The 24446-nt window shown below is 48.0% G+C and overlaps 1 protein-coding gene across 2 annotated transcripts in view; it reads right to left on the bottom strand.

Moving 5' to 3' along the window:
- The window catches only part of NICN1 (nicolin 1, tubulin polyglutamylase complex subunit), a 145607-nt gene that overhangs the window by 3871 nt on the left and 117290 nt on the right, over positions 1-24446 (bottom strand). For both annotated transcript variants that reach the window (XM_086938785.1, XM_086938786.1), the window contains 2 exons: positions 17656-17769; positions 4552-4623 (listed from right to left, as the gene is read on the bottom strand). In XM_086938785.1, the coding sequence (XP_086794911.1) occupies positions 4552-4623; positions 17656-17769 (186 nt within the window). The remainder of the gene's footprint in view (positions 1-4551; positions 4624-17655; positions 17770-24446) is intronic.

Raw genomic sequence — 24446 nt, 5'->3', positions numbered from 1 at the left:
CTTGGTTCGGCCCTCGTCCTTGATTGGCTGGCTCCGTAAACGGAGCCTTGCCATTGGACGAGGGGCCTGTCCGTCAATGCCGGACCAGACACGGGGGCGTTCCCGACATTCTTTGGCTTTTGCCGACGTCATGGGACGCCGGGAACGCCCCCGTGTCTGGTCCGGCATTGCCGGCACTGTAGGGCAGGCCCGATCCCCGCAGACTCCCCTCCCCCTGGTCTCTCCCTCTCGGCGCTTCTCGCTCTGCGCGCTCCTCTCCGTCCCTCTCGATGAACAGCCGGCATTGCCGGCACCCGCCTTCCTGTGCCCCGTTCCCGCCCCCCTACCGCTGCCTCGGTTTAGTTGGTGCTCTCCGCATTTCATCTGAAACCCTCAGCCATCTCACAGGAGGATAACTGTCGGGCTGAACAGCAGTTGCGTGAAGTATGATTGTTTCCAGCATGTATCCCTCGATATCTTATTTCTTGCAAGAAGCGCCGAAAAACATTTTTTTTCTGGAGCTCGTTCGTCCGTTCACAGCGGAAAGTGTATTGCCTTTTCTTCTCCCTAGAACATGCCGCCCACTAGTAAAAGAATGCACTCCATAAGTGACTGTTAGATATGTTACCTTAAAGCGCCACCATGTGGCGCTTTACTGCATATGACTATGACTCGTGTTATTAAGAGGAACTTTTACTCGTTTAAAATGGTTTTTACTATACACGACTTTGTTGAGATAAAAAAAAGGTGGGGTGAGTCTCTAAAAGGGGAGTGGCCAGCAGGGCTGGGGCAGAATCAGTGCGGAAAGCATCACTTACACTCCCCCTGGTTTCTGGGCGCTCGGCAGTCCGGGCCTTTGTTTCTTTTGTGTGGTTATTACTTTTGTGTATGTTTCATTGTCCTCGCTCACTGAAACGCCCATTTCAGCAGTTCCTTGCTGTTTGCAGATGGGTGGATGATTGTCAACGGCTCCGTATTTCACCCGGCCGGTCCCTTTAAGAGGAGGCGCGGTGCCTCCCTTCTCGACTTATGAAAGAGGCTGAGATAAGAGAGCTGAGGAGATTATCAGCCTTTGAGTGGAGGGAGGGGGACGGGTCATGTGAGCGCCCCCCCCATCCAGAGGAACAGTCCGGACACACCCCCGGCAGCAGTCACACCAAAGCGAGCTAGAGGGGTGTCCTGCATTCATTCCGGCCCAGGCAAGTGTCCCATAAGCAAAGCCCCCATCCTCTTCTCTGTAACCAAGTGTGCAAATTGGACAAATGGGGCCTTTTGAGGTCTAATTGAGCGTGAGAGAAGGAGCTGCCCAGTTAATGAGGTCTGAGAGAGCTGCCTTTTCATGCCTTCAAGAAGACCCCATACCGTCCCTATAAAATCACCAATCACGTGATATCGCAGAATCTGTCGTGACAGGCGCGCGGAGCGCGGTATCAGGAATGTTAATTAGTGCGGCGATTGTTTCTCTCCATTGACTCCACACGGGGGCTGTCTTTGAAGGCACGGGGGCTTAGCAGGTAGTGCACACAGGGGCACCGCGTCGCCTCTGAGTGCGGATGCACGAACCAGGTGAACACACCCCGTGCAACAGCCGCGCGACTTATTTCAAAGGAGGTACATTAATTGCAGGGTTATAGTTTTGGGGCCAGGCGGGAATCCGTTAGACAGCTCCTGTCCCTGCCTTGTTTACCCGTCTGTGCGGTGATAACGGTTCAACTACATTTGTGTCTACACTGGGAGCGAGGTAAGTCTGGTCTTGCAAACACTACAACACCTCATGTTTACTCGTGGTGTAGCTAGGGATCATTAAAATACATCATATCTGCCCGTGGTGAGTAAAAGAAAACTTCACGTCCACCTGGGATGAACACCTCTACAGCTCACGTCTACCCGTCGTGCTCTCTAGAGCACCGCACACATACCTGGGTGCACTCAGTGACACTTCATCTCTGCCCGGCCATTGGTCCTCTCAGTAGCAGTCACGCCAGCCCGTGGTGCACTCAGTAACAGTCTGCCACGGTGCACGCAAGAGCACCGCACAGCCACCCGTCGTGCACATAGTAACAGCTCACGTCTTTCAATGGTGCAAGCAGGAGCACCGCACATCCATCCACCCGTGGTGCACTCAGTAACAGTCTGCACTCAAGAGCACCGCACAGCCACCCGTCGTGCACATAGTAACAACTCACGTCTTTCAATGGTGCAAGCAGGAGCACCGCACATCCATCCACCCGTGGTGCATTCAGTAACAGTCTGCACGCAAGAGCACCGCACAGCCACCCGTCGTGCACATAGTAACAACTCACGTCTTTCAATGGTGCAAGCAGGAGCACCGCACATCCATCCACCCGTGGTGCACTCAGTAACAAGTCACATGTACACGTGATTGCGCACGCACTCGGATCGGATCGTTTGAGGTGCATCATGTTGGAGTAGTGACAACTGATTGTGTTTTGCACAAACCAGCCTAGGATTACAGACACTCACTCATCTCACTTGATGTCATTTGTCCACACATAGCTCCCAGAAACCCCCTGGTTACAAAAATGACACTCCTGCTGTGGAAACATTAACTTTATGATCACATTTAAATGCGTTTTTATAGTGGAAAGACTCATACAAAGTGTTTGTGTACACAAACTACGTTGTGATTTTGAGGCCTTTACGAGTCGTTGGTAACAGTGGGCAGGCCAGAGAAGACTTGGGTAAGGGGCCTGGCTCTAGCAGCCAAAACGAGCTAAGCCATCACCCTCGCTCCATCTCGCTCTCTGCCTCGGCTTTCTCTTCCTTGCTCTTTCCATCCTTCGCTCTCTGTCAGTTTCTCCCTCCTCGGTCCGTTTCTCTCTCTTTTCACCCCTCCTTCGTTTTCTACCTCCTCGGTCTCTTCTTTTGTCTCTTTCTCTTCCTTGCTCTTTCCATCCTTCGCTCTCTGTCACTTTCTCTCTCCGCCCCCTCGTTATCTCCCTCCTCTCTGTCTCTCTTTTTGTCTTTCTCTTCCTTGCTCTTTCCATCCTTCGCTCTCTGTCACTTTCTCTCTCCTTAGTCTGCTACTCTCTCTTTTCGCCCCCCTCGTTATCTCCCTCCTCCTCTGTCTCTCTTTTTGTCTCTCTTCCTTGCTCTTTCCATCCTTCGCTCAGCCAGTTTCTCGCTCCTTAGTCTGCTACTCTCTCTTTTCGCCCCCCTCGTTATCTCCCTCCTCCTCTGTCTCTCTTTTTGTCTTTCTCTTCCTTGCTCTTTCCATCCTTCGCTCTGTCAGTTTCTCTCTCCTTAGTCTGCTACTCTCTCTTTTCGCCCCCTTGTTTTCTCCCTCCTCCTCTGTCTCTCTTTTTGTCTCTTTCTCTTCCGCACTCTCTCTCTCTCTTTGGCTCTAGAATGCTTCACTGAGGCTCCTTTGCTCTGCCTTTCGCCCTCTCTTCTTAGTTTCTCCACCCAGCAGTAGCACCTGCTTCTCGGCTCTGCTTGCTTTTGGCTCGAGACTGCCAGAGGACCTCGAGCCGAACCAGAACAGGGCATCTGGGTCGAACCTTCTAGCCCACCTCTAGTTTTTGCATGTTCACCCCACCCACCCATCTCCCCTCAACCCCTCTCCCAATCACCTCCCCTGCTGCAGCCCCTCTCAGGTGACTGTTCTGCCACTAACCCAGTTTCATATTCGGTTACAAGGGGTCAATTCAATGCCATTTATTTATGTTAAAAAAACCCATAAATAAAAATAATGTCAAGAGCAATGCCAATCGCTCTAACTTTAACAAAGGCAAAACCATTGCATTGTAAATGCTTGTTTCAGTAGTCTTTCAAGTTGAATGCTTCTTGCTAGCCTTTCAGCTACTCTCATCTATTTTTTCCTTCTAATATTCTTCTTATCTACGCTCTCTCCTGAACTTTTGTTCTCCTTTTTGTCCCACTTCGTGAACTTTAGTTTACAACCTTTGATTTCACAACTATAGTTCTTCAACCACCAAGTACTCTGTCTGCATTTCTGTACAAGAATATGGGCCCATAGCTGTTCTCACACTTCTTTAGCTGAAATAGATGCATCTCAGTGAATACATCCTTAATGTTCCCATCCAAATTCGGTGCTATCATTAGAGTGTGTTCACACTTTGGCATTGCATTTGGTCGAAATCATTGAAATTTGATCTTGCCTCTTTTACTCCGCCTGAGGATGTAAACAGTATGCCGCCAATCATCTGAAATATATCTAATACACTTTGATCAACAATGAGCTGTGAAATTTAAGACCTTTGTTGTGGGATAAGCTGAACATAATGTCATGAACTTTTGACAATATTGCCATTTTTTTTGTTCATGGTCAGTTTTGATTCCAATAACATACAGCAATGTTTCCTTTTCGTTGAAAGTTGGTGCTGAGAATATTTAATCTCTGGGGCATGAACTATTTTCAGGTGGTCTAATCAACCTGTAATCCGTCCAACGTTAAAGGACAGTGCAGTGACCACAAACGGTTTTAAGAAAGTCACTTATAATTGCGCCGAGGGCATATTTCACCACACCATTGTTCCTTGTACGATTAGAGAACCTTCAATTGCGAGGCATCTGGACTGCTCTACTTACATGGTGCAAATTTGATGTCTGTTCCTGTGCTGATGGATTGGAGAGCCAAATGGGAAGCACTTTTTGCGGACTCTAAGGCATGGAAAGAGACAGAACAATAGAAGTTGTCACTTAACTTTTCTCAGCATAAAATTAAGTTTGTAATGGTACACAAAATTCATAGTTTTCAGAGAAGACATATTATGCCAAACACATTTTGATGTGCGAAAAGAAGATTTTTAAGTGTCTACACTTTGTGCATGTTTAGCTTTCGGAAACAAATACAAATGGAAGCACTTTTTAACATGTAAATTGCTACTTACTTCCACATTTCTCACTGTGTGACTGTACTTATTTGATGAAACATTTAGGGACAAACATGGAATTCGAAAATGTAATTTGCTAAACAATTATTCACAATTCTAAATTCACAAAGGTGTTACTTTTCTACCAATACAACAATTATTTTAACACTAATTCACAACAAGGTAGGGCAAAATTGATAATGGTTGTGCTTGCCACAAACGATGATGGTGTCAACGCCAGCATTCAGAAAGGCACAACACGTAATAGCTAGAGTCCCTTGTATTTACACTGCAGTTAGTACATGTGTTTTCAAATAACCATCAGCCTATATCCTTCAACAAATTACAGTGTGTCTCTTTGATTAACGCTATAATGCATGTGTAAGGCTTTTATTAGTACAGGCCAACTTGTTTTAAGACTTTTAATGCACCACAGCACCACTGTAAGACCCCTATAGCACAAGAGGAGTAAATGCTAGGTATAAAAGAGTCAATAAAGGTTCCCTAGCAAAATGTGAGGACATGAGCTCTTAGCTAATATTTCCTATTATCTGCTGTATCTCAGTAGAATGTCAGTTCGAAGAGCTCGGTCTTCTGAAATAGTGGTGGGTAGAATCTGTTTTCAGTCTAGGAGATGAGGTTACGAGATTTGACTTCCTTTATACCAGTGATCTGCCTCCATGTTTCTGCAGCCTGAAAGTCTTTTGGTGGATCAAGTTCACGTTGAGGCCCAGGTGTTATGAGGAGCCAGATTTTGCCCTACCCGTAGCCTTCGTTCCAAAGGACTTTCAGATGGTATAAAGATTTATTCTGTAAGAGTTTTTAATTTGATCATTTACTTCACAAAAAGGCAAACATGTTTTTTTTAATGGGTGATGCAACATTATTGCACAACTGAAGGTTTAGACATGGCCTTAACTTCTAGGTTTTGCAATAAGCAAACTTTGTGAGAGTGCTGTTTAGACTACGCTGCAGCAATTTAGCAGTCCATCAGACTGACTCTTATCACTTCCTACTTATGGTTGCTTTGTGGGAGTAGGATTATGTTCCTCAGCATAGGCAGATGTAGAAAGATATCCTTAATAAGAGCATTCTTTTGGGGGTGTAAACAATAGAGCTATTCTAGTCTGTTTAGACTACATTGCAGCATTCCGGAAAAGTTCTCATCAAGCCTGCCGTGACGGGAACGGCCAGCGGACAGCATTGCCACACCCTGCCTTGCACTAAAGCCGCGCCGTGAGGGAAACGGCTAGCGCCTTCGCCGCCATCCACCCGGTGCAGCAGCAGCTGGGGAACTACATCACCCAGCTGCCCCAGGGGTGGACGCGGCGGTTGTGACGCCGGACACGCGCCAGGAGGCGCCTCATTACCAGGGAACGCCTCTCGCCCCGCGAGTCGTGCGCGGGAGCGACCGGGAGAAGCCCGGGACAAGGGCGGGACCATCTGCGACCATCAGCGGCCAGAAGTGGCTGGGCTGGGCCACCCCCATTGCATCTGAACCAGAGGTACCTTTGAACATTCCCCTAACCAGTGCAATAAAACAGTGACTGTCTGCACTCACGAACCCATAAAACAATCTGTATCTGTGGATTACAGGACACCGTGTAACATTATCATTTACGAAGCCATAAAGGGGGAGGTGTTACTCACTGACTAATCTGACAAGCTGGGAACATAAGAGGCGGCTAATTGTTGATCTAGTTTACATCCCCCTGTTCATTTAATTGACTATGTCTAACAAAACTAAAACACGCTCTGCCACAAGTAAAACCCTCGCATCTCGCCCCCCTAACACCTTAGGAGTGGCACAAAATGTGGCCTTACAACCAACCGCAATTGATTTGATGTTGCAAAAGGTCAATAGGGAGATAGAACGCACTGAAAGAAGTTTATCTACACCAAACACTCCCTCACAACCTACTGTTCTAAATGTCTCAGAAATGTCTGATAACGGTTCTTCAGAAAATTCTGCCGATTGTATCCCTTGTGCACAGGTGATAAAAGAAGCAGTAAAAAGAACAAATAGGAAAACTAAACAAGGGGGTAGCAGGAAGAGTAAACGGAAGAACAAAACACAAAGTGGGGCAATATCTGGGACCACAAATCGGGGGGAAACAGTGATTGAAGAATTTGAAGAGCGAGAAGTAGGTCAGGTACTCCCACCGAGGTGGTTGGATGAAGTAATGGAAGATTTCCAAAAACGTATGGAAACTTTTATAATGAACCAACTAAAACCAATAATCAGCAAGTTAGATAAAGCAATAAATGAGCTAACGAAGTTAAGAAAATGCAAGGGCTCTTCTGACTGCAATCTAACAGCAAACCGCCCTCTGGGTGGGACCAGGTCAGGGGAACAAGTAGGGGGGAATAATAACTGTGTGAGTAATGAACCTTGCACCATAGCTCAAGTACACGAAACACCAACGGCCCTAGTACAGAGAGAAATGGGCAATACCAACACAGGGGGAAATAAGAATCTAGAAAAGGTCCAACAGAGAACTAATGTCCCGAAAGCACAACTAGAAAATGCAACAACCCATGTCTGCTCGGAGAATGATCAGTCTAGATATGAGGTGATGGACATATCTTCACACTATGTTCCAACATGCATTAATTTACCACCTGAAGCATGCCCCTATGCTGTTGTTTTTACTGGGGTCCCTGCTTTGAGGGATGGGAAGAGAGAGTCACATGCTGATTTAAAAACCAAAATAATTAGGTGGCTAAATATACATAGGCCCCTGAGGGGTGGAGAACGAGGAGAGATACTTCTTGTAAGAAGAGCAAATTGGGTAGGTAGTAGGAGGAAAGATATTACAGGAGACTGTATAGTGGTAAACTTTAGGAATACTGACCTAGTGAAGTACATACTATGTGGACATAACAAAAATCATACCAGCACCATATGCCCCTTACCACTAGGATATTTTTACCCAAGGAGACGTGCTGTAAATGCTCTGCACTATGCCCAAGATAGACCAGGGATCTCAGGAGCAAGACATTGGCCAAGAATGGAAGAGCAGAGAGGGCAGAACCATACACAATGGATCAATAGATTTAGCCCACTACAATCTCTCGACGAACTAGATTGACTACCCCAAACACCCCGGGAAAAGGTGGCTGTAATGGTAGGAAATAACCCTAGTGCACAGAGGGGTTTGGAAAGTGACCTCGCAAAGATGGTAGATATACAACAATTACCCATAGCTAACAAGTTTCAGGGAGTGATCTTGGGAAGTGAGGCGGACCCGAAAATATATACACAGGGTAGAGACAGGGGGAAAGCACTGACAGAAGGTTTAAAGGTACTGTCCTGGAATATTGCTGGTCTGGCGGGGAAATTTGATAATGTGGAATGGAAAAATAATATTCGTGACTTTCATGTCCTAGCCTTTCAGGAGACCTGGGCGGTAGATCCGTCTCCCTACCAAATAGAGGGCTATAAGTGTTTTTTCACACCAGCGCGGGAAGGCAGATTTGGTAGAGCCAAGGGTGGGCTTGCTTTATATGTAAATTTAGAGTTAGAAGGCTCATAGCTAGCAACCTCATGGTCATCGCACACCTTGCAGGCGGCGGAATTCCAGGGCCAAGGGCTAAGGCTACTGATATTCAAAATTTATAATTCAGGAACAGGTGAAGGGAATCAATCAGTTATCCACGAATTAGATGATAGACTCTATTATGAGACTAAAAAACGGAAAAGAGGTGGAGAACCAGTAGTTCTGATTATGGGCGATTTAAATTGTCACCTCTGCCCAAAACTACTCCCTGTAAAAGCAGATTGGTCATCATGCCCGATGGTGAGTGGCCCACACCTTGAGCATAACACGGAGGGAAAACCCATCATGAAGTTACTAGGCAATCATGCCTTATCGCACACAATAGATTTGGTGGCCCCGGGGAGGGATGGCAACCTTACACCAACGTTTAAAGGAAGAGGATGCAATTCGATTATAGATTTTATGTTGATATCCTCATTTGCAAAGGATAGGGTTAAGGAGGTGAGAATAGAGTGGAACCCATTTAGCGATCACAATCCGTTGACTATGGAATTAGTATATAGTGGCTGCCCTGTTAGAAGTCAACAAGCAAACACTGAGCTGCGACCAACGGATCAGGGGAGGCGTCTTAGATGGGCCAAAATTAATGCTGAGGAGTTTTACGAAACCCTTGTAAAAAAAGGTAAAAAACAGATAGAAGGCTGTCTCGACCTCTTAGTAGAAGGTGGGGTGCTGGTCTCTGTGTTTGAGTCACAAACCAATTTGGTGAGTGAACTCTTGAAAATAAATGGGCCAAAGAAAGCGGAAACACAGCCACGTTGGTTTGATTCTGAATGTTCCAGGGCACTGAGAGCACTAAAATCATGCCTCAAAAAGCAACCTAGGGACAAGCAGGAAGTAGCCTCATGCAGAAATCTATATAAGGCAAAGGTCAAGCAGAGGAAACTTACGCTTCAAGCTGAAGTTTGGGCGGACCTGAGGGAGGCTGGGGAACACAGGGACTTCAATGAATTTTGGAGGATTGTTAACAGACCCTGTTTCCAAGACCGAAATGCCCCGGTGATTAGTAACAATATCCTTCCTGAACAATGGGTAGCACACTTCAAGAGTCTTTATAACCATGAAAGTGACATCGTGCCTGAAGGGAGCTGGGACGAAGCTCGGTCCGGTGATGTAGAATTCTCACTTCAGGAAATCACCCAAGCAATTAGAGGGCTAACTCGAAATAAAGCACCAGGGCCTGATGGCACCACCTGACCTCTATTTAAGCAATATAGACCTCTGGGCTCCTATCATGACCAGGGTATTAAACGCTGCTATTAAATCTGGTCTTCCGCGATCTTGGTCTACAGCATTGATTGTCCCCATCTTTAAAAAAGGTAGTAGGGACAATCCTCAATGCTATAGACCAATATCGCTGATAGATGTGTCAGCGAAATTGCTGGGCAGAGCGATTTTGAATCGCCTGATGTTGTGGACTAAAGAGCACAATATAATAGCAGACACCCAATACGGGTTCAGATCAGGCAAATCAACAAGCGATCAATGCTTAAATCCCTCGCAACCATCGCGCGTCAACACAACCTCAACATCATCTCCTACGCTGACGACACCCAGCTAATCCTCTCCCTCACCAAAGACCCCAACACCGCCAAAACCAATCTACACGAAGGAATGAAAGAAGTAGCCGAATGGATGAAGAACAGCCGTTTAAAACTAAACTCGGACAAAACGGAAGTCCTCATCTTAGGATCGTCCCCCTCTGCATGGGACGACTCATGGTGGCCACCGGCTCTGGGCACAGCACCCATACCTACAGATCACGCACGGAACCTGGGCTTCATCCTAGACTCCTCCCTCTCGATGACCAGACAAGTCAACGCCGTTTCATCATCATGCTTCAACATCCTACGCATGCTCAAAAAAATATTCCGCTGGATTCCCACCGAAACAAGAAAGACAGTCACCCACGCACTAGTCACTAGCCGACTAGATTATGGAAACACCCTTTACGCCGGAACCACAGCCAAACTACTGAAAAAACTCCAACGCATCCAAAACGCCTCAGCCAGACTCATACTGGACATCCCCCGTCAAGATCACATTTCCGATCACCTGAAAGATCTCCACTGGCTTCCCGTCAACAAGAGAATAACGTTCCGTCTCCTCACCCACGCACACAAAGCCCTCTACGACCTAGGACCCGAATGCCTCAACAAACGACTGTCCTTCTACACACCCACCCGCCAACTACGGTCATCCAATCAAGCCCTCGCCGCTATTCAGCGCATCAAAAAATCCACCATGGGAGGAAGATCTTTCTCCTACTTAGCGGCCAGGACCTGGAATTCTCTCCCCACTCACCTCCGCCTTACTCAGAACCACCTCTCCTTCAGAAAACAGCTAAAAACCTGGATATTCGATAAGTAATGCACCCACCCTCCCCCAAGCGCCTTGAGACCCTCTGGGTGAGTAGTGCGCTATACAAATTACTGAACTTGAACTTGAACTTCTAGCTGAAAAATATACAAGGGTTAGTAAAGGAAAGCTCTATATGGGCTTCATGGACTTGGCAGCAGCCTTTGATAATGTAAATAGGAGTACACTTTGGGAGTTAACGAGCAACCTGGGAATTGACCCTGGACTCATCAACATCCTCAAGGAGTTACACTGGAACACCACCGCCAAGGTCCGCTATAACACGGGGGGGGGGGGGAGTACTGATCCCTTCCTGTGTACCAGCGGAGTGAGGCAGGGATGTATCCTTGCACCATTTTTGTTCTCCCTTTACATTAACGATTTGGAGAAAAGTCTGGTTGCCTTAAGTGTGGATTGTCCCAAAGTAGGAAAGCGTCACATACCGGTTCTGCGGATGACGCGGTCCTGCTTGCCCGCACAGCCCTGAGCTTACAACATCTAGTAGATGGGTTTGTGGATTTCATGGACAAATTAGATCTCTCTGTGAACCTGAGCAAATCCTATGTGATGGTAACAGGCAAGAAACCCAGCAGGAAATTTGTATTCAAAATAGGATCCCACAAATTAGAAACCGTAAGCTCCTTCTCCTACCTGGGCCTTTTGTTTGACAAGGACATAAAGTTCGAACTTTTAATTGAGGAAAGATGCAGGAAGTTGGTTTGTGCAAATGGGGCAATTTTAAATTTTGCTCGTACACTGGGTCGGTGGTCTCCAGAGCAACTGATGAATTTATACATAGCTGTAAGTACTGCTAAAGCTCTATACGGTGCAGAGGTTTGGGGCTTTAGGGATGTCAGGCTCCTACAACTGGAGGAAGACAAATTCTTACGGAGGATTCTGAAGATACCCCAGGCTACCCCAGCAGGAATAACACACACTGAGCTGGGGATCCCATATATCTCGGACTTGGTGAAGGTGAGACCCATAACAACATGGTTTAGGATATGGGTGAACCTTGAGGCGGAATTAAGAAGGCAAATAGTCAGCGACTGTTTGCAAAAAGAAAATCATGTTCAAATTCCGTGGCTGAAATATATCAAAGAGACACTAGAATCCATCGATCAGACATTACTCTTTAGTGACCCGACCTCTATAACCACCACAAGCAGATACCAAATCAAAAGAGATCTTCTAGATAAATTTGAGTCACAAAGATCAAACTCCGACTCAGTAAAAAAATCAGTGGTGGCTCATCGCCTAGTAAGTAATCGAGCTGGCATGGAGCCCTATCTATTTTTAATGCACAACCATCAAGATAGGTTTTTATTGTGTCATTTTAGGCTCAATCTGTTACATCATATTTTCGCTTATCCTTCAGGTTTTACGGTGACAATTGAGCAGAAGGGTGCCTGCGGCTGCGACAATAGGTCTCCGCAGGACACCCTTCATTTTGTACTACTCTGCCCTTTTTATCGAACTCCCCGTCGCAGATTCCTTGTTGATATTTTAAAAGAGGCTAAAATCCGCCAAGCCAAGACCGCCCTAATCTTCTTACAAAAGGCTACTGATATGCGCACCCTGTGCTCTATTGTAAATTTCTTGAAAGTAACAGCAAGACTTAGAAAAACTAGAGATTGAGTAATGATGCATGAATTGTGATTTGTTTTTATTCTTTTTAAACTGTTTTTAAACTGTTTTTTAAAGTTGATCGGTTCAGAAATGGAAATGGAAATAATGTTTTTTGTATAAATGCATTTTTATGGTGAGTTTCGGTCATCGAAATAAAGATTTACTGAACTGAACTGAACTATTGCACAACTGAAGGTTTAGACATGGCCTTAACTTGTAGGTTTTGCAATAAGCAAACTTTGTGAGAGTGCTGTTTAGACTACGCTGCAGCAATTTAGCAGTCCATCAGACTGACTCTTATCACTTCCTACTTATGGTTGCTTTGTGGGAGTAGGATTATGTTCCTCGGCATAGGCAGATGTAGAAAGATATCCTTAATTAGAGCATTCTTTTGGGGGTGTAAACAATAGAGCTATTCCAGTCTGTTTAGACTACATTGCAGCATTCCAGCACCTTCACAATGGTACTTATCACCTCCTTCTCCTCATGCCTGGTTTATCAGTGTAGGGGAATCTTTCTGAGCATAGGCGGTTGTAGAATTATACCCTTAATTAGAGTGTTCTTTGGGGTGTGAGCTAAAGAGCAAGTCTGTGTCGAATATAAACCGCAGATTTCATGCTGTCTGTGAGGTAAGTAGGCATTCAGTGAAAAACAATGAGTGTGAGAGGAACAAATACTGAAGCTCCACATGTTGACTCTGTGTGTCAATGTTTGCTATTACTCAATGTTCACTTACCTGCTTTAGTTGAGGAGAGAATTCATATTTAAAGCAGTATAGAACACCCCTGTCCATTGGTGGGTTTTTCAGCGTGTCTAGTCCCAAGAGTCATAGATGTGTGCTCTTTTCAAGAGCTAGAAGCTCAGTTGTAAGTTGTGTAGTGATGGTTTGTTTCACTTATTCTTGTAACTGACTAGTCACCTTTTTCTCCATGACTTCGGTTTGAGATGGCAATATAGTAAATAGTCATAGCGAAGCAGGTTTTTAAGGGATTGCGGATGGTTTCTTTTAGAGTGGGGTGATAGTGATGAGTTTAATGGGGCTACAGCAAGTTACTAGGAGGGTGATGTGCTAATCAAACTTGTGATGCTGACTGCAAGCATTGGGTACAATTGCTTAATGTGTGCTGCATGGCATGGTCCACTGCAAGGTGTAATGCTTTGATTGCCTAGCCTATGCTCAACATCTGACGCACTCCGACCAGTATGACATAAAACAAGTACGCCTGGAAAGAGAGGAAAGATTGGATGAGGCACAATCATAGCTCAAGGGTTATGACATGATTTCCCGGATAATTTACATTTGGGTTTCGAAGAACATCAGTAGTTTTTACAATTTCGCATGGAGGCACATGAAGTGGCCATATCCTGGGAGACTGATTCTTTGATTTTCTTTAGTTCCAGTGATGCTTTTAGCAAGGTAACCCTTTTTAACTCTTTTGGCAGCTTTGTGAGCACATTCTGTCTTTCTTCCAGTGAGCCTTGTCCACCTTGCCCAGTGATGTGCACCATCAGCATAAAAGGTTCTTTACAAAACACCTTGTCAGAAGACTTGGGTTTTTTTTAGTTTTCTTATAGCTAAGCAGCAGTGCAAGCATGCCAACAGAGTCACTGGATCGGACAGTATTTGTCATTGAAAAAGTAGGAAACATTTACTTGGTACAGTTATCACAGAGGCATGGGGGCAACAGTGAGCCAGGGACTCATGGGATTCTGCTAGTTTACAGTCCTCGCTATCATGCTTCTCACTGGTATGAGCACCAAATCGCAACCATTTCTCTCTGTCCACGTTAAAAACAATATATATACCCTGAGGATGTATCCCATTTATACCATAAATATGTGCACTTCTTTCTTTACCACACAAGCACGAAAGTATCCTAGAATGCACCCTCTTTGCTGTCGTTCAGGTGGTCACCTTTTGCCTCCATGAACGTTTAAAAAAAAATGTATCTCTGATGTGGCCTTTCGGATGCAAGTGTTCCTCTCATTCAGCTCATTCAGGTGTTTTTGTGGAATTGGGTGAAGACTTTAAAGAGGTGATAACCTCCATTCTTGCTGGACCTCTAATTCTGGTATATATGATCAGCGCCTCAAGACCCTCATATGTGATTTGCAGCGCTATACAAGTGTTTATTGATCATAATTTTGGAATCAAATATGTAGGTTTCTTATATGTCCAGGGTGTGCCTTTAACATCTTTTATTACCTGAAATAACAAATTAGTAAGAATAAAAACCCTGGCCTCTCTTTCCCACGCAGTGTCTTCAGTCACCTGTCTTATTTGTAAATGTAATGTCCTTTGCAGAGGCAGTAATGGGAGCAAATGAAATGCAGGTGAGCTACGCAGATGGAATCAGATAAAAAGCCCTTAAACATTTTGGGCCTTTTGGTACCAGAGAACCAAGTCAATTATATGGTTATTGACCTGGAGTTCCCACACCTGAGACATAACCCTAGAGACCTCAGGATGCCCAAGTATCATTTCTTTCCTTTCACCACCAGTACCAATCCTCTGTAATCCAGGAGCTACATGGCCAGAATTGGGCCCAGGTAATTAAGGATTCGGTGGGGGGGCCTAACACCAGAAATAGCAATGAATAACGGCCTAAGACAGGGCTAAGTGCTGGCTCCGCTACTTTTCGCAATTTATTATAGCAGACTTGCAAACTATCTTGCAGGTACATAGAAGTGCTAGTCCAAAAATGAGTGGGAAACAAGTATCCTGTTTACTGTATGCTGATGATTTGGTATCCTTGACCAGGCAGAAATGGGCCTACAGAGGAAGCTAAATGCTTTCAGCATATATTGTGTGGCAAAACGATTAACAGTAAACATGGATAAGACCAAAATCCTGTGTTTTGGAAAGAGAGACCAGAAATTAAACTGGTATTTGGGCCAAACCAAACTGGAGATTGTAAATGAGTAGGAATACTTGGCGGTCTAGTTTGAAAGTCTTTAAAAGTGGTGTATGCATTTGGAGGCACAGAAAGCAAAAGCTCACATATCTGTGTGTGGGCTGAAGAAATGTAATCGCAGCTATGGTGACATGTCCCTCAGACCATTGATAAAGGCCTTCAGTGCTACGATACCCCTGCAACTACAATATGGAGCAGAAATTCTCTGCTTAGGTGGAAAAAGCACCTGGGATATCAAGGAAGAAGAATGCATAAAATCTCTAATGTCATTGCCTGGCTCATCTATGAACCAGGCAATTAGACTGGAGATGGGCATGACCTCATGCAATGCTCAGGTATAAGTGGGCCTATTATGTTTTTGGAAAAGGTTGGGGACAGGAGAAGAGATATAAGTGCCACAATGGTTTAAGAATGAGATTCAGCGTAGTGACCTGAAATGGGCCAAAGAGGTCCGAAAGAAAGTATACACTATTTTTGAAAATGAAGACGTAAGAATTCATCAACAGACTCTTCAAATAGAAGGGACAAAGAGCGAACTCAGAAAATAGGGAAAGAATGGTCTAGGCAAGAAGACATGGAGTACCTGACAAAGAAAGACTGTGAAATGTATGTGAAATAGTTGGTGAAAGAAAAGTGGTACCTCTATTTGGATATTCTACTTAATCAATAGCTCAGATCGGAAATATTGAGGCTGAGAATTGGCAGAATAAAAATTGAACTGAGGCGAATCGATGGTAACTGTACATGTTGGTTGGGCACAAAATGCAATGATTTACATATCGTGAAACAGTTTTTACACCCTATCTTTTTAAAATATGATCCAAGGTTGTGCACACGAGCAAATGAACTCCTCACAGATATGCCAAACCTCGAAATTATAATAGCCATTGTGAAATTCATGAAGGCTGTAAAATGGTTTATTATGTAATAGGAAACAGTCTGCTGTAAAATAGATTAGAAATGATGAAGGATAGGGATTTTAGGAAATTTGCACTGGTTCATTACTTTTTATAAACTTGATAGAATAGGAATTTTACTGCTCTTAAAATTATTTATGTTATATATAGGTGTGCCTAGGACTTATGCAGGGAGTAGCGTGTAAAACTGAGAGGAAGTACTTGGAAATCAGGTTTCTGTAATGATGGTAGTTGATGAATTGTAATGTTTTTAAAATATTTATATAAAATGTCATGTTTTTATGTTAAGGACCAACGGTCTAAATAAACGTTACTTTTGACTGACTGACACTCCTCAGTAATTGAAGATCTCATTGGAAAGTTAGTTATTGGTTAAGGTTTTACTGATACACACAATTTCATATTTGTTTGTCCAGAATTTGAAATGCTAAGACTGTAAACGTAAAAAACGATAATACAAATAACATACCAGAAAAAAACAAATGCATCAAAAGTTATAGGAGAAAATGCAGTAAACAATCTTACAAAAAGACAATAGGGCATAATTGATTATAACTGCTAGCAGTCCAAAATAACCCCATTGTTGCCACAGTACTCTAAATCTCATGCCATGCTAGGCAAGATGTTTTCAGTGGGGGAGTTTTACCACTATTTACATCTAATCTTTTTACTTTTTATTTAGATGTGTAGCATTTAGACGGTTATGTGGATGGCAGCTATGGGCATTGAATGTTCAGCATGTAATTGGACGGAGAGTTAGGCTGAATAGCCAGGTCTTGTCTGCAAATTTTTATGGGGTTTTCATGATTAAAAAAAAACTGTCACAGTGCAAGAATTGTTACCACTCAAGTTGAAGTGAACATGCAACACCTTCCCTATCACTATTTAATTTCTACACTTTATCCCACTCCATTTAATGTGACGTATTCACGAACATCTTGTCTACTTCCTTTTGCGCCTCATCCACTTGGCCAAAAACAATACATTTTATGGCAGCATATGCAATAAAGAGGGGCCAGAATATTTCCCCAAGTAGTTTTTCAAAACAGGGACTAATGGCGAAATAAAAAGGTCTTCAAGAAGAAATATGGCAAATTATATATATCTGACAGAAAAAAAATGGAAAGGCGGTATTAACGATACTCCCCTCCCCCACAAAAACATGTTTAACAATAAAAGAGCAACATTATGCATGCATTCCTGGCTTAAGGACATGGTTAAAGGCAAACAGCAGCAGCTGCACATTTTACAGCCAAAGAGGCTGATAGCATGTAGTTGCTGGAATGCTGTTGTTGGGAACAAACTAGTTCTATTAGTCCCAGGAAGGAGAATGCGTACACGTTAACCATTTAAATGCTCACTCTTTTACATCCATGCCTAACACAGTATGTTTCTTTTTCTACATGGCAGGTGTTTTCCACCTTTTCCTGGTTTTACTTACCGACTGGCCACATGGGTTTATCTGTATCTCTTCGATGTTGAACTGTAACCACACTGGGGATGGCTGCCGAAGGATAAAGCGCACTGCGGTGACATGATTAACATCACCAGCCATCTATTCGAGAGAATGTAAAGGAGTAGAATTTGGGAGATCAAAAGAGAACAAAAACGTTAGTGGAGACAAAGAGAAACAAGAGATGGTGACTAAGAAATAGCTAGAAATGAAAAGAAAAGAAAGAGCAATAGAATGTGAGAGAAGGAAGAGTAAAGGAAGGAAGATGCGAGTGAGTAAAATAGCTGTGTGGTGACAAGAAAAAGATAAAAGAGGATACAGGAATGCCATAGGAGCGAATGAGTGAAAACAAAGTATAAAAGACACCATATCTGATGTGATCAACTTTCATTCCAAGTGTCTGTCATGCACTCTCATTCTACGGGAGTAGTAATAGATCCCGCAATTGATTCTATTATGATGATGTTCTTTTCAAGGGGGCGTGGCTTGGGCGCCGATGGCGATGGTCGCCTGAGAGCTCGGCTCCGGGACTGAGCCCGGAATTATCCTGAACATCGGAGGCTGAGGGGCACCCCAGACCCCGCATTCGGTTGAGCGAGGCGACGACACCCTCCCGAGGGCCCTGGTGGAGTTTGGACGGAGGTGGCTTTGAAGAAATGCCGAAGTTTGCGGAGTGGCGGAGTGCGACCCAATATGGCGCCCGGACCCCTTTGTCCCCTTGATCGAACCTACGGAGTTGAGGAGGTCTCGCGGGTGTCGCCCGGCACCCGGCTTCACCAGCCTCAGTTGTTTTAGACATTGGACATTGGCTGGTTCGGACCCTCTACGGCGGGACCATACTCGTTTAGACGACCGGGCGGGTGCCCACGCGTTAGAGGGCACCGGACACGGGTGCACTCAGTTTTAGGCAGTGGTCGGCACCGCGACTCCGCAACTAGCTGCGAGTTCCTGGCCACCCCAACTACATGGATGGCGCGACACTCGGGCGCCACAGGACAACCGGGGGAGTTGGTGGCCCTCCCCCCGGAGCTATAGTGGGTGAACGGGCCTGCCCGACTTGGAGACGGGTGTCTCCGCCCCCTTATCGGTGCCCTCGGACGCCGTGGCGGTGGCGTGAGCCGAAACGGCGGAGTCTCCACAGGCTCTGGAGAAGGAGATCGCCCATTCCGGACTGGAGGGCGAAACCCCGGGAAAGTCGTGCTGGGCACTTGCACACGGAGGCGACTACTCCGGGACCTTTGCGGAGAGCCCCTGGCAGCATGGGGAAACCTAAAGGAGCCAAGGGATCCAGCCAGGCCACCTCGGACTCTGAGGCCCAGGACAAGGAAGAACATGGAGATCCTAAAAGACCTGGTGGCGCACCACTCCAGCAACAATTCGACCGTGTACTGGAAGCCATAGAGGCAACTCGGTCGGCCCTACAACAGGACATTGCCCAGGTGGCGACTGGCCTGGGCCTCCTTAGGGCAGACCACGGTAAACTCTCGGACCGGGTCAAGGAGGTGGAGAGTACGGTGAAGACTATCGAACCGGCGCAGAGAACCCTGGCTGCGACGATAAAGGATGCCATGTCCCGAATCGAGACCCTCGAACGGAGGGCGGAGGATGCGGAAGGCCGAAACAGGAGGAATAACATTCGGGTAGTGGGCCTGCCGGAAAAGGTTGAGGAAGGCGATATGGTGCGCTACCTGGAGACCTGGCTCCGAGACACGGTGGTCCCGGAGGGCCTGTCCTCCTTTTACACTCTAGAACGGGCCCACAGAGTTCCAGCGCGGCCCCCACAGCAGGGACGAGCCCCGAGGCCGGTGGTGGCGCGGTTGCTACATTTCCGGGACAGAGACCTGATCCTAAATGCCGCCAGACACAATGGCCCGTTCCAGGTTGCAAACAGCCAGGTGAATATCTTCCCTGACTATACCTACGAGACGCAGCGCAAGCGGTTCTCCTTCCTGGCGGTTAAGCGTGAACTCAGGAGTGAGGGCATCCAATATTCACTCCTGTTTCCCGCGAGGCTCCGAGTCATTGTCGACGACAAAACCCAGTTCTTCGACACCCCGGAGGAGGCCTGTGACTGGCTCGAACTGTACCGAACAGGGAAGGATGGTTACAACGCCTCGACCCATCAGGCGGAGGAGCCGGAACAAAGGAGGCGATCTAAAAGGGTCAGGAACCGCCGCGGCCGCACGGGAGGACCCTCGACAGCGGAGACATCATCTGAGCGGAGGGGAGTGTTGGAAGTTCTGTCGGAACTGTCGGGAGCAAGGGGCGAAGACGTCGAAGAGGAGGAGGAAAACCCGGGTGCTCAGGGGGCACCATCGGACTCGGAAGACTCAGTGGCAGACAGTACCCACACACCGGTGATCACACCGAAATCGGTGGAGGACCTTTTGGACGGACAAGGGTAATGGGATAGGTTGCCTTGTTTTGGGTGGGGGCCCGGCAGGGGGGAGGCGGCTGCCGTTCTTTATTGCTGACAATGGAAGAGGGAGGGTTGGGAGGCTTCTACTCTTGCCCCGAAAGATTTTGACACGGGGGGGCTTATTATAGTCCTGGTAGCCTGGGCGACGAGGGCCCACTGCCTCCGCTCAGCCCGCACCTGGCCCATAAGGCCTTCCTACGGTGGCGACCGTAGGACTAGTGGGGTTTTTGGGGTTGTTCTCCGTAGAAGTTTGGATGGGATCTAGATGGTGCAGTTTGGGTCCTGTTCTGGGGTGGTTGGGAGGGGGTTTTGTTGGTTTTTGGGGGGTTTGGTTCTGGTTGGGGAAAATGGCCGCCGACAGCGCTGGGAGGATTGATGTTTTTTCTTTGTGGGGACCCGGACGGGGAGACTGTGCAAGAACACTTTGGGACAATGGCTGATGTTGCTAACTTTAAATGTATTACTTGGAACGTGAGGGGGCTTCACACTATGTCTAGGCGTCACAAGGTCCACGCTTATTTAGTGCGTAGGGGAGTGCAAATGGCGCTGCTGCAGGAAACGCATCTGAACAAGGCGGAAGGGGCGGCGCTTCAGCGTAGGTGGCGAGGGCAGGTCTTCTCCACGGCGTACTCTGCTTATGCCAGGGGGGCGCTAATATGGATCAGGGCAGGAGTCCCCTTCCAGGTCACGAGGACAGTGTTGGACCCAGAGGGGCGCTTCGTGGCCATATCAGGCACGCTAGGAGGGAGGGACTTGAATGTTTGCTGTGTGTATGCCCCTAATGTGGACCAGACTGCCTTCCTTTCCGGGTTATCGGGCTCGTTGGCCCACTTTTTCACCGGTCCCCTCCTGCTGGGGGGAGACTTTAACTCCGTGGTAGATGTAGACATAGACCGCTCGCATCCCCCGCTCCCCGACTCCCCGGTCCGGCGGACGGCTAAGGGCCGTCAAGATTGGCAGACCCGCTGGGGTTTGACGGACATATGGAGGGCGCATCACCCCGCGTCTAGAGATTATTCGTACTTTTCGAGCCTTCATGAGCTGCATGTCAGACTGGATGGCTTTCTTGGTTCGTCCGAATTAGTCTCGGCAGCGGTCCGATCGGAGTATTTATCGCGGACCATTTCGGACCATAACCCCCTCCTGCTGGACATTCGCTGGTTCCCTGGGACGCCTGCGGTACCTACCTGGAAGATGCGCCCCGAGATCCTCGAGGACAGTGTCTTCAAGGCAGACTTAGGGGAGAGAATCACGGATTATTTTGCATCCAACGGCGGTTCCGCGAGTACTAGGGCGTTCGAATGGGACGCTTTCAAGGTGGTGGTGAGGGGGTACTGTATCTCTAAGAGGGTGGGCATGCGGCGTGTTATCCTGGCTGATTTGGACGCAGCGGACCGAACGCTCCGCGCGCTCGAAATTAGCCGACCCGGACGCCCGGAATTGCAAACACAAACGGTAGAGGCGAGGGAGACGGTGGCGGTGGAGGTCGAACAGCTCCGCTGTTTCGATTATAAGGCCTACACGGTCCGATCTATAGCGGAGGGCGACAGGCCGAGCGCGTTACTGGCGTGGTTGGCCAACCCTACGCGCCAGTCCCAAACGACGACTAGGATGCGTAGGGCGGATGGGACCGAGGTGTGCACCCAACCGGAGATTCTTACTTGCTTCCGGCATTATTACGAATGTTTATACCGTAGTCGCTCCGCGTGTGACCCAGACCGGCTCGATAACTATCTTCGCCCGCTGGAACTCCGCACAGTGGAACAGGAAGTGGCAGACACCCTGGGATCTGACATAAGCTTGGGAGAGATCCGCGGGGCCATCAAACGGATGGCGAGGAACAAGACCCCGGGCCTAGATGGCCTGCCGGTGGAGTTCTATGCAGCTTATGCTGACCTTCTGGCCCCTCGTTTACTGGTGGTCTACAGGGAGGCGAAGAGGCTGGGTCGCCTCCCCGGCTCGATGTGTGAGGCGTTGGTGGTTCCTCTCCTCAAGCCAGGCCGAGACTCGTCTGACCCGGGGTCCTACCGTCCCCTCTCAATGCTGACGGTGGACTACAAAATATTGAGCAGCATCTTGGCCTCGAGGCTGTTAGGACATATGGGCTCCCTAGTACACGAGGACCAAGCCGGTTTCATCCCACGGCGAAATACGACCATGAACATCCGAAGGTTGTTTCGCTTGCTTGGGGAACCATTCGTGGATGCCCCGTCCCCGGTAGTTTTGTCGGTGGACCTGGAGAAGGCGTTTGATAGCCTGGAGTGGGACTACTTAAGCGCGGTATTGCGGAAATTCGGCCTCGGGGAGGGATTTATCAAATGGACAGCAGTTCTTTACGCTTCCGCTTCAGCCAGGGTTAGATCGGGCCCTTTGATTTCATCGCGATATCCGGTGGAGCGTGGCACGCGGCAAGGGTGTTCCTTATCCCCGCTTCTTTTTGCACTAGCGGTGGAGCCACTAGCGATGCATCTTCGCTCGGGAGCCCACTATACGGGCTTATGGACAGCGGCGGGCCCGCATTACGTCTCGCTCTATGCGGACGACCTGCTGCTCTTCCTGGAGGACCCGGTCGACGCATTACGGGGAGCGGAATTAGCGCTAACGGAGTTCGGAGAAGTCTCGGGCCTACGAGTGAACTGGTCTAAGACCTGCCTCTTCCCGATGCGTAGGGGTTTCCCCACTCCGGCGCTAAGTAGGGAGATCAGATGGGAACCCGACTGCTTTAAATACCTTGGGGTATTCGTGTACCACGACCAGCCCGACCTCCTAGACGGAAACATTGCCCGTTGCATACGAGCACTCCGAGGCAGCATGGATTTTTGGGCCACGCTGGCGCTCTCCGTGGCAGGACGCATCGCCCTGCTCAAAATGGTGGCGCTCCCCCGACTATTGTATTGCTTTCGGACTTTGCCGATCTGGGTCCCACCGGCTACGTTTCGCCGCTTGCGTTCTATGGTGGTCGGGTTCCTTTGGGGCACGGGCCGGCGGCGGGTGGCCCTCAATACCCTGATGAGGCCGAAGAACGAAGGGGGGCTCGCTGTGCCGGACTTTGAGAAGTACTACCTGGCGGCGCAGCTCCAGACATACACCCAGGAGATAGCCAGGGAGTTCAGAGGCCCGGAAGACGGTAGAGGGACGGGTATAGCCAGGCACGTCCTCTCCTTTATCGCGCTGCGACAGCGTTTAGTCCTTCGGGACCTGTCGATGGAGGAGCGGACTATCCGACTCTGTTGGAATCGGGCTCATAACAGAGGTCACCTGCGGACCCCATATGCACCTGAAATACCATTGGGGATGCTGACGGCCCTCCCCCACGGAGGAGACTGGTCGCGACTGGCGGACTGGGAGGATTCGGGTTTACAGCTCGTCGGGGACCTGTATGAGGACGGAGTGCTCCTGTCCTTTCAGGATCTCATTGACCGCTTTGGGATCCCCCGGGGCGACTTTCTGCTGCACTCGGCCATTGTGCGAGTGATCCAGGCGTACTGGCAAAACGGACTAGAGGAACCTCAGTTGTCTCAGGTGTGCCAGTATGTAATGATGTCGGCGGGCACAGTGAAGGCGGTCACTTGCCTTTACGGCAGGTTGATTACCGAGGGGTTGGTCCCTCTCACCACACTGAAGTCCCGCTGGGAAGAGGACATCGGTAGGGAGATCCCGGAGACGACCTGGTCCCAGCTGGTGAGGCGAGCATGGAAGGGTACACGTAGCGCCCGTTTCCAACTGGTCCACTACTATGTTCTTCATAGGGCGTACCTGACCCCGGTTAAGATCAGGCGTTATTTTGCCACAGCCTCGGCGGAATGCCCTAGGTGCCCGGCTCAGGAGGCGGACCTCCTACACATGCTATGGGCCTGTCCCGGATTGACGTCCTACTGGCAGGAGGTGGCGGCGACTTTAGAAGAGGTGACGGGGAGGCACTTATCGTTCGATGCGGCGGTAGGGCTACTGCACTGGTTCCCCCATACCCCCCGGAATAAAATCACCAGTAAATTTATAGACCTGGGGCTCCTACTGGCTAAGCGAGAGGTGACCAGGAACTGGAAGGCACGTGCTGGTCCTACGGGCAGCAGATGGCACGGTGAACTTTTGAAATGGGCGGCGGGTGAGAGCGCGCTGCGATATCAGTTGGCTTGGAGGCAAAGCAATGAGAAGGCGCAGGAGGCCGCGTTAGAATGGGAAACGTTGATGCAGGCCCTCAGGGATTATTGTACCCCCAGCGACTCCGAAAGCGAAGAAGCAACTAGACCCGAGTCCCGTTAGACACTAGCATTAACAGCACTATTACCTTCCCCGAGGGTCAAGCAGTGGATCCTACAGTGATAAAACTCCCTGGCGCTGATGGTGGGGGGGGGGGAGG

The sequence above is a fragment of the Lissotriton vulgaris genome, chromosome 9, assembly GCF_964263255.1.
Source record: "Lissotriton vulgaris chromosome 9, aLisVul1.2, whole genome shotgun sequence".
In the NCBI taxonomy this organism is placed as follows: Eukaryota; Metazoa; Chordata; class Amphibia; order Caudata; family Salamandridae; genus Lissotriton; species Lissotriton vulgaris.
The sequence above is the reverse complement of the archived record's forward strand: the minus strand, read 5'-3'. Positions and strand labels throughout refer to the sequence as shown.